Consider the following 11,031-nt stretch of genomic DNA (forward strand, 5'->3'; position numbering starts at 1 on the left):
GTGTGTTTGTGTGCGTGTGCATGTGTGTGTGTGTGCATGCATGTGTGTAATTTGATATATCTACATAAAATTTGGGATCTATAAATGAAAGGAAGCATGTGTGTGTGTGTGTGTGTGTGTGTGTGTGTGTGTGTGTGTGTGTGTTTTGATATATCTACATAACATCTAGGATCTATGAATGAATGGAAACATGTAATATTTGTTTCTCGTCATCTGACTTATTTTGCTTGATCTGATGCTCTCCAGTTGCATCAGGGTCTCACTGAGTAGCTGAGGCTGGCTTTGAACATGATTCCCTCCCAAGTGCTAGGATAAAAAGTATGAGTCACTATGCCTAGCTGGGAACAACCTTAATCTGAAGAACAAAAATGTCTGTTTCTAATAGGAAAATAAAGTATTCATAAATTTCAAACTATGGATAACGTATTAGAACAAAGCCATAGTTAGCCTTGGCCAATGAGTCCAATGAAGCAAGAGCAGAAGGCCTTTCTAGATTCTTAGTCTCTAGGAAGCCAACAGCTCTGGTGGATAGTTCCAGAAGCATTTGTAGACCAGAGTGCATGTCCAAGATTCACGGGTGTGCTTGGGAACATGCTCAGGGTGGCACGCCATCAAGTAAAGCTCTCTTAGCTTCCTAAGGACACATGAGTCAATAAGATCCTTCCACTGATTTCCAGCCCCAAACCTTCCTTAAAGCTTCCTTCACATCCTTGTTTCTCAAAGAGTAGATTAAGGGATTCAACATCGGGATCACCACTGTGTAGATGACAGCAACCACGCGGTCCTGGGTCAAGGAGTAGCTGGACTTAGGGCGCAGGTACATAAAAAGTGTAGTGCCGAAAAAGAAGCACACAGCAGTGAGGTGGGATGTGCAGGTGGAAAATGCCTTGAACCTGCCTTGGGTTGAATTTATCTGTAGGATGGCGATGAGGATTAAGAAGTAGGAAATCAAGATGGTGAGTGTGCAGCTCAGAAGGTTGAAACCCGCAAAGACGAAAAGCAAGACCTCACACAGCCAAGTGTCCACACAGGACAGGGACAGGATGGGTGGTCCATCACAGAAAAAGTGAGTGACCACGTGAGCACCACAGAAGTTCAGACTGAAGATACAGCTCGTGTGGATAAGAGAATTGAGAAACCCTGCACTATAGGAGCCCACGATCAGAGAGGCACAGACGTTAGGAGACATGACAGTTGAGTAGAGCAAAGGATTACAAACAGCAACACAGCGGTCATAGGCCATGGCGGCAATGAGATAGCACTCGCTGGTGGCGAAGCCCGCATAAAAGAACATCTGAGCCATGCAGCCAAGGTAAGAGATCACCTTTCTCTTAGCCAAGAAGTTCATCAGGGTCTGGGGGACCACCGTAGAAGAATAACAGAAATCCAGGAATGAAAGGCTCTTGAGCAGGGAGTACATGGGTGTGTGCAGAGGGATGCTCACATGGATTAGAAAGAACATGATCAGGTTTCCTAGCACAGTGATGGCATACATGGCCAGGAATACCACAAAGAGTAGCCTTTGAAGCTGGGGGTCACTGGTGAGGCCCAAGAGTTCAAACTCCATCTCTTGGCTCAGGTTTGTTCTTTCCATATTTGTTCAGTACTCTGGGGTGTAGACAGACAGACACCCAAGGCTCTCACAGTTTGCCCCTATTTTAAGGACAGCCTTCTGGAGATTAGGGTCCTTCAAAGAGATCTGGCCTTGTAGACAGGACTGCCATAGGAGAAGACCTTCTCTACTTGATTGTCTGATTGATTAGTAAGCATTACTTGAAAAGCAGTGGGAAATATAACAACTATATGAAATTAATCTTTTTGAGATCATAAAATATTTAAATTATGAGACATTCACTCTTTGAATCCACATTTAGTTTTCCGTCCACATAACTGTGTTTCCCTCCTAAGAAAGCCTAGAGTGTCTGATGGCAGGGAGCTCAGAGGCTACGGGCAGTATGTCCTCTGTAAACACGAAGTGAGCAGGGGCTTCTTCGCTAACTATGTGTGTCACCTGTGGGATGGAGCTAATGTCTCTGAATTTCAGTTTTCTCATCTGTAGAGCAAGAACAGTAGTTATCTTAAAATATTGTGAAAACTGAGGAAGCAAAATAGCAATCACTTGAAGACAGACGACCAGCACACTGAGGAATTTCAAGGGATGCTTGCAATGACTGGTTTCACAGGGGAGACAGACCTACCACATAAATACATGGGATAAACGGGATAAAGCAATTAGAAAATTTAACATGGAGTCTACCACCCAATAGTTTAGATAGGCACACATGCATAGCAAGAGTGACTGAACAGGCTTTCCAGGGAGCTGAAGGTAGTTCTCTAGCTCAGCTAGACATCCACCCCTAGATGCATCATAGTCTGGCTCTAGCTACCATGGTTGCTAAAGATGATGGTGGGCTGAGGATATGGAAAGATGGGGTGGTATAATGAACAAATTGACTTTGTGGACTAGGGATCACCCAACAAGGGAAAACTCCCACCCATGCTTATGAAAGTACCCATCACTTCCGGGAAGCAAAAATCACCCTGAATTCAGGGGCTATTGGTAGACAAGGATCAGGCCCCCTCTCAGGCTGAAGTCTGTAAAAATGTCTTCGATTTAGAGAGTGGATCTGTAAACATCACCCTCTCCCTGCTCTATTGGCTCCTCCACTGTCATATTCCAGAATTACCTCTGGGTCCTGGAATGGTTTTAGTACCCAGTGCTTTGTTGAGGACCCAATTCATCAGGCTTTGAAGCCAGCAGGCATGACTAGGTAGGGCAAAAAAGCAAATGGGAGCTCCTCTCCCTGTCCTGCGGGGAGTGCATCTGTGGAAGATGTTGGGAGGATCCAGGAGCATCCAGATTGTCCTGATTAGATAGACTTTGGGTAATCCCACTGCTAGAATCTCCAGGATCTGGACAGTACCAGGGCAGAAGACTCTAGATAGATAAAGAACTGAACTTGGCTGTGGGTAAGTAACTAAGGGACCATGTCTGTCAATGGAAGGCTGTGTGTGATAGTAAGAAAAGCATTTTGGGGTGGGAGGGGGGGGCTAGAGAGATGGCTCCAAGTTTGAGGGTGCTGAGTTCCAGAGGATCCAGATTCGGTTCTGAGCACCCACTTCAGACAGAACTCTAGTTTCAGGGAAGCACTAAAAACAGAGGGCAGACTTGAACACAGAGCTTCTGAAGCAGATGGAGAACAGTGTGTCTTGACTTATTTCAAGTCGCTGGGATGTAACATGAAATTAACTTTATCCCAGTAGTAGTTACTTTATAATGAACTCCAGTGCTGCAGAATGTGGGGTTCTAGAGTTGAGCTGTTCACGTCGTCAACCCCATTGGGATCAAAAGTCAACTTAACTCAAAGCGAGTCACAGGACTTGAGAGAAATAACCGTGAAAGTCTGGGGAGGAAATAACTTACAAGAACTTCAAGAAAGTCAGCAGCTGGTCTTTAAGCGTAGAGTCAACTCGAAATCCAGCTTGGCATCTTCTTTCTTCAGAAACTTGTTTTAGTTTAGGTAACAAACCTATCAGTATGTCTCTGATTAGAAAAATAGACAGAACCAGGGAGACAGCAACAACAAACTTTGGAATGTGCCCAGTGCCTGGGTTGGGCAGATGAAGAGAACCCTCCAGTGGGGTAGCTTATCTCTCTCTCTCCTCACTCACTGCTTACCGCTCTTCTTCAATCTGCACTAAATGGAAAAATCCTGCAGAATACAAAGAGTTAGTAAAAAAACAGATTATAGAGAGATTGGTATCTGGTATGCTTTGAAATAACCACTCTTCTGTGCGTGGCAGTTTGTGACTTAAAGGAAGAAAACTTGAAGTGAGCTTTATTATTTGAAAAGGAAGAAGAGGGGCTGGCAAGATTGCTCAGTGGTTAAGGACACTAGCTGCTCCATTCCCAGAATGTATGTGGTGGCCCACAACTATCTATAACTAGTTCCAGAGATCCAATGCCCTTTTCTGGCTTCCTTGGACACAAAAGTGGTGCACAGATATACATACAGGCAAAACACCCATACACATGAAGTAAAAAATAAAAATAAAAGATTAGGAGTGGGGTACCTAGCAGGTAAAGGAGTTGGAAGGGACCTTCTTTATACTTGACTCCTCAATTCCCCGCCTGTGACAAAACAGTGAAGGAATATATGAAGGACCCCAGGTAGCAGCACAGCCAGAGATCTTAAAGATCTTTAGGCAACGGCAATTTTTAAATAGTGAGGTGTCTTACCCAGGGATCAATAGAGAACCTTACTATATGTGCAGGTCCCAGGTTTCAACTGCAGGAAATCTGATCCAGTAGATCTACAGATGAACCAACAACTCCAATGATTTCACAATAGGTGGTCTCTGAACTTTAAGAATCACTAGATCATGAAGTGCCCACACAAGGAAACAAACCTTCTTAAGTCCGATATCCTTTCCTAACTTGCTGGAACTTCCTGTGTCCTGGATATCAGCAGGATGGTTGTCCTGAATGGTCTCTTCCCTCAGGAAGCTATGCCAGTAGGTAATAATTCTCAGATATCTGGGCTACCTGGAGGTCATCCAACACTAGATGAGATGTTCTGTAAGCCGATTCCTAGCACACAACTTGATGTACTGGATTTGCTCTGGAACTCTGAGCACAGACCTTCAGTGAAAGGACCATGAAGACAAAGGCAGGCTTTGTGTCTATTGACTAAGTCTGGGGGTCTCAAGGGGTAAGGAGTGAGGCAGCCCCCTTCTCTGTAAACCCCTCACTACCAGTCTTGTGTGGGCGAGACTCCCCGGGGCCATCTTTCCCTCTGGGCTGCTCACAACTAGGAAGTGTTCATGATGGGATTTTAGGAGGCAGACGAGGTAGGAAGAATAATTGGTCCCACAAAGACCCATTAAAATGTTTGTGTCTTTGTTATCTCCAAAGAGTCTGTGTTCATGAGGAGTCAGGTGACAGAGAAACTGGGTATGAGGGGACTGGACCCCACCAGATTCCCTGACAACATATGGATCATCGCCCCAAAGAAATGCTTTACCTTACCTCTAAACTTGGTGCTAGAGATTGTTTCCTGCGCTTACGCTGTGCCAGCAAACTTGGTTCTCCATCTATGTCAGTTAACCAGTAGACACCTGTGCTTCAAATTAGATAAGAACAAAAACCTTCTGTTCTTCAAAGTCATGTTAACAGTACAAATTAGAGTTAGGTTACTTAGTTTCCAAATACTTGGGAATATTTTAGGGGCTTTTGGTTGTTGGTCTCTAGTTTAATAGTATCTATTCAGGGCAAATATGGCTTGTATGGCTTGAGTGTTTCTGAATTCGCTGAGTAAAATACAGCCTATGCTGGATGCTGTTCCTCGTCCATTTGAAAAGAATGTGTTCTCCTTTGTCGTGGCCGACTCTACAAACCTCAGTTAGGTCAAGTTGGTTGATAGCATTGTTTAAGCAAAATACAGGCATTTCGTTTTCACACTCTCTTCTATTGGTCACTGAAAGGTAGTATATTGAAATTTCTATAATAATAGATGTTTTCTTTTGACGCAGAACCTCACTATATAGCCCTGGCTGGTACATGACATATTGTCTAGACTAAGCTGGTCTCAAACTCATAGAGACAGTTGACTTTATCTCCTAAATGTTAGAATTAAAGGTATGTGCTACCATTGTGACAATCATGGATTTATTTCAGTTTTTGTCTACTGTATCCTGAAGTCTCGTTACTAGGTGCCTGTTTAAGGTTGGTCTTCCCTCTTGACAAACTTAGAAATCTAGACTCAAAAGAGTCTGCTGGGGCTACAGAGATATCTCAGGTTAGAAACACATGCTTCTCTTGCAGAGGACCCAAATAACTCTAGCTCCAGGGGGACCTGATGCCTCTGGCCTCCATGAACACCACCATTCATATTCACAGACATTTACATAATTAAAATAAAGCATATCTTTTTTTAAAAGGTGTTTGTGATTTGTTTGTTTGTTTTTGTTAGTTTTTTCAAGACAGGGTTTTTCTGTGTATCTCTGGCTGTCCTGAAACTCACTTTATACATCAGGCTAGCCTCAAACTCAGAGATCCACTTGCCTCTGCCTCCTAAGTGCTGGGATTAAAGGTGTGCTGATATTTTTTATTTTGAAACATAGTTTGTCTGTTATGAATAGTCACACCAGGTTTATTCTGGTTAGTGTTAATGCTTCATGTCTTTTAAAATTCATTTAGTATTGGACTGTTTACATATTTATAGTGTAAGTATTTCTGGTGGAAAGTAAATACCTGGCCCTTGGGGCAGGGCAATAATCTGAAAATATCTCTGACATTCTAAGAGACTGGAACTTTTGCTGAGCCTCACAACCACCTTGAAGTCACTAAAGACTGCTATCCCATGTGTTCCCAGACTGTTTCACCTGTGGTTAAGAGAACAGTTTAACAAGCAACCTTCCTTGCCTTGAGTTTCCCAAGGAATCAACTTTTACAATTTAAGCTAATGTAGAGCTTCAACCTTTTTTTCTTCTTCTTCTTCAGTTTTTCAAGACAGGGTTCCTCTCTGTGTACCCCTGGCTGTCCTGGAACTCACTCTGTAGACCTTGAACTCAGAGATCCGCCTGCCTCTGCCTCTCAAGTGCTGGGATCAAAGGTGTGCGCCATCACTGCCCAGCGCATAGTCGTGGTCTTAAATTATGTACTCTTCCATGCCCTGACTCAAAACAAGGCATGTGTATCATTTGCTGGAAGCAGCAAATACAGAACCTGAAAGTAACTTTCTAAAATCTTCCATAAAGGTTAAAAGTGTCCATTCATTGTTTGGTAAACAATGCTTGTTATGTAGGTCATGTGGAGTCAGTGGGAGCCAGAGACTTAATCCCTTGTAAACCTCTGTTAAAGATTTCTGTGACGTGTCTCATTCCCTCCCCATGCGATGCTTTCTATGCTGTTCAATAAACACAGAGCAAAGCCTTTCATGAGGGACAGGCAGTCACACCACTCACAGACACACAGACACAAACAGCTCATCCTGACACACACAATCACACAGTCAGGACAGAAGACACCGGGGGAACATGAAGTACAGAGTTTAAATCTAGACTCACTCTTGAATAAACTACTCCGGGGGAAATGCTTTTATTTCTTTTCTTAATGTCACAATGATGTATTATTGCTGAGCCAGAGTAAACCACTAATGGGAATAATCCACACAGGTTCTTTTTATGTGTATAGGTGTTTTGTCTGCATGTATGTCTGTGTACCACATGTGTGTCTGGTGCCTGAGGAGGCCAGAAGAGGGCATCAGGTGCCCTGGAGTTAGAATTATTACAGGCAGTTGTGAACAACCATGTGGGTGCTGGGAATTGAACCTGGGTTTTCTGGAAAGGCAATTAGTGGACTTAACTACTGGGCTATCCCCCAAGCCCATACAATTGGTTCTTACTTGACATTCTTGCGTTTGAGTTCGTGGTCATGTTGTGGTCTCATGTTTGACCCCCTTGCTCTCTTTTTCTTCTTCTTTTCAAATATTGTTACATTTTATATTCTTTTCTGGCTTTGTGTATGTCGTGGTTTCATTGTTTTATTTGGAGTTTAGAATGTAGATCTGTACCATCAGAGACCAACCTCAATGGCACAGGCTTAGGGCCCTCCCAGCAGTAGACTTTTGCCTCTCTGCTTCTAGCCTACGGTGTTGTTACACATGTATCTTTCCCTGTGCCCTAAATCCCACAATACATTGCAATAATTTCTAAAATACTGTTTAAAATCAATTCACTTCAAAGAGATTTATTTATTTTTAAAACATTTATTTCTTTATTATGAACACAGTGTTCTGTCTGCATGCCAGAAGAGGGCACCAGATCACATTACAGATGGTTGTGAGCCACCATGTGGTTTTTGGGAATTGAACTCAGGACCTCCTCTGGAAGAGCAGCCAGGGCTCTTAACCTCTGAGCCATCTCTCCAGCCCCTCAAAGATATTTAAAATGTAGACGAATAATCTTTTATAATTACCTATGCTGTTAACATCTCAGTACTTTTAATTCCTTCACTGCTTTCCTTCTGTCTGAATGACTTCTTTAACATTTGTTACAGTGGCAATCGACTAGTAGTGAGTTATTTCTACACGGAGCACCTGAAAACATTATTTTGTATTTTTGAAAGGTGTTTATCAAGTTTAGTTTAAAATTCTGGAGGCAGCTTTCCCCCTTCAGATATCCATTGTCTTCTTGCAGCCACTGCTCCCCGGGAAAAGCTGGCTGTTGTCTTTGGCTCTCCATTATGTAACTTGACATTTTCTCTAGCTGCTTTGCCACTAGTTTTGAACAGTTTGATTATGGGGTGATCTGTGTGGCTTTCTTCATGTTTCTGGAATTGGGGTTTGTTGCATTTATTGAATCTGTGAGTGTATTATTTTAGTCCATTTTGAAATGTCTAAGTTACTCCTAATTTAAACACACTTTCATGCTTCTCTTTGTCCTAGGTATTGCAGTTACCTGTACACGGAGCTGAAGTCCAAAGAGAAGGATGCTCCATTCAGTGCATCTATTGTTTAATTTGTTCTGGGTTTCTCTCCAGGTACATTTTATTGCTATGCTCCCAAGTTCACTAATCTTTTCTTTTGCAGTTTCTATTTTTTATTTTTTGGTTTTCCAAGACACGGTTTCTTTGTGTAGGGTTGGCTGTCCTGGAACTAGCTCTGTAGTCCAGGTTGGCCTCAAACTCCAGAGATCCTCCCGCCTCCTTAGTGCTGGGATTAAAGGCATGTGCCACTACCGCCCGGCTCTTTTGCAGCATCTAATCTGTTACTATCCAACGTATACTTTCATTTTTATCTCTAGACTTTATTTGCATCTTCCTTTGGTTTCCATTTCTCTGCTCGGTATTGTACTTTTGTATTTACTGAATACAGCTGTTTTCATGTGCTTCTCAACTATTCTAGCATGTCAGCTCTGGCATGCATCGCTGCTTCTTTCCCCTTTATGGGTCATATTTCCGGTCTGGTTACATGTCTAATAATCTTTTGGGATACCAGGGCTTATTTTTGCTTCTTCTTCCCTGGGATGTAATGAGAGTTTATTGGCAAGAGTCTTACTTTCTTGAGTCTTTCATGGTTTCCTAGCACAGCAATCCTCAAACCAAGGGTAAGCGTTCACCATGACTGAAGAAAACTTCCTGACCCCTCTACCCACTTCCCTCTGCGTCACGGCGGTGGCGACTGCCACTACTCTTGTCTCTCGGTGAGCATTGGACCTTCTTTCCTCTGGTTTTTGTTGGTTTTTATTAGAAAAATAATAGCCATATATGACTGAAGTCACGAAACTCCCAGAACGCGCTGAAAACCACTTCCTGTCCTTTAGTTCCAGCTCAGAAATCCCACCGTGCACCAGGAGGGGGAGCCCGCTTCAAAGACAGTGTTTCAACCGCAGAGAGCCGTCCACCGAGCGCCAGCTCTGTCCGCGTGCTGTTTTGGGGGCTGCGTGCACTTTGCAGTTCCACTGGGGGCGGGTGGGGTCTCTGAAGACTCCTGGTGTGGCGCTCCCTGGTGTGACAGCAGCCAGGGAAGAGGAAAGGGGTGGCATTTTAGATAATTAGCAAATTTAGGTCTTCAGTCTGCCCCAGACAACTCCACTACTGAAACAGCAGATTGGAATTTTTTTTTTTTTTCAAGAGCTAGTGTATATTTTTTTCAACAGAGCACACAGTGCTTAAAAGTCTTCATATGTAAGTATACAAATAGACTTAGGATGATCCTCCTGACTATTTCCCCAAAATGTTGCTGTGATTGAAAAAAAGAAATAAAAATAAAGCAAAGAGGCATGAATTAAGAGTCCTCTTAGAATTCTTTTTTTTTTTCCTTTTTTTTTTTTTAACTTTATTTTATGTGCATCAGTGTTTTGCCATGGGTTTCAGGTCCCCTGAAACTGGAGTTACAGACAGTTACAAGCTACCATGTGGTTGTTGGGAACCGAATCCGAGTCCTCTGGAAGAGCAGTCAGTGCTCTTAACCACTGAGCCACCCTCTCCGCCCTTAGAATTATGGCAGAATGGGAAGACCTTTATCTGCATTAAGTCGTGGTGAAGACACAGCCAGGGATGACCCAAACTTAGCAAAGGGCTGATGCTCCTTGTAGCTCATCAAGCTGACTGTCAAGCAAGGAAAGGCTTCTCACAAAAGCAGGTGCTCCATAGTCACCATAGAAACACAACTCGGCAACATGGAGTCCGTGACACTGTGTGTTTGAAAACATACCCATGGGCAGTACATACAGAATGCAAATTAGAAATTCATGAGGCTATAGGCCATTTATCCAGAGGAGGACCGTTCCACACACCAAGAGTTCAGCACCTGTGCTGGCCCTGTGGTATGGCTCTGCCAATGTAACAGAGACAGAACACTCAAATAGGAGAAAACAAAAGACAGGTCTGTGCTATGTCCACAACATGCAAATATTGATAACTTTTAGGTAAAATCTTCAGAAGATTCCAGGAAAAGATTTTTAGCACTAACTGGTCCATATCACCCCAAAATTCTGGTCTTTTGACTGGATCAAGACCAGAATTTAGCTCTTATTTTTTTTTTTTTTTTTTTAAGGTTTTATTTATTTATTATGTATACATGTATCCCTGCAGGCCAGAAGAGGGCGCCAGATCTCATTACAGATGGTTGTGAGCCACCATGTGGTTTCTGGGAATTGAACTCAGGACCTCTGGAAGAGCAGCCAGGGCTCTTAACCTCTGAGCCATCTCTCCAGCTCCAGAATTTAGCTCTTTTTGAAAGCTAAAAATTGAAATTAAATACAGATTACGGGGGGTAGCCAAGCTGTAGGCGCTCCATCTTTCTTCAAAGTCACCTTATCAGAATTCTTGAGATACAGGAAGAGGTGGTGTCCACCAGAGCGGCACACTGTTGTTCCACACCAGGGAGACACCCAAGCACCCATGTCCCCTCTAGCTCAGGTTTATGAGGCGGAACAGTGTCTCAGATTTTATCTTCCAGCTCAGGGGAAGGGTGGTGGTCCTGAGAGAGGCGACCGGTGTTCAGAAGATTCAAAACCCTGTATTGT

At 43.2% G+C, this 11,031-nt stretch overlaps 1 protein-coding gene across 1 annotated transcript; it reads right to left on the minus strand.

The window, feature by feature from the left end:
• Positions 1–649: 649 nt before the first annotated feature.
• LOC118590711 (olfactory receptor 5AU1) lies at positions 650–1,594 on the minus strand. The gene has a single exon (XM_036198493.1). It carries the CDS (start codon positions 1,592–1,594, stop codon positions 650–652), a length of 945 nt encoding a protein of 314 aa, XP_036054386.1.
• Positions 1,595–11,031: the final 9,437 nt, after the last annotated feature.

This window comes from Onychomys torridus, chromosome 9 (genome assembly GCF_903995425.1).
Source record: "Onychomys torridus chromosome 9, mOncTor1.1, whole genome shotgun sequence".
Lineage (NCBI taxonomy): Eukaryota > Metazoa > Chordata > Mammalia > Rodentia > Cricetidae > Onychomys > Onychomys torridus.

Excerpts from the sequence above, each read along its gene's own strand:
- LOC118590711 (XM_036198493.1), bottom strand. The coding sequence starts at position 1,594 with ATGGAAAGAACAAACCTGAGCCAAGAGATGGAGTTTGAACTCTTGGGC.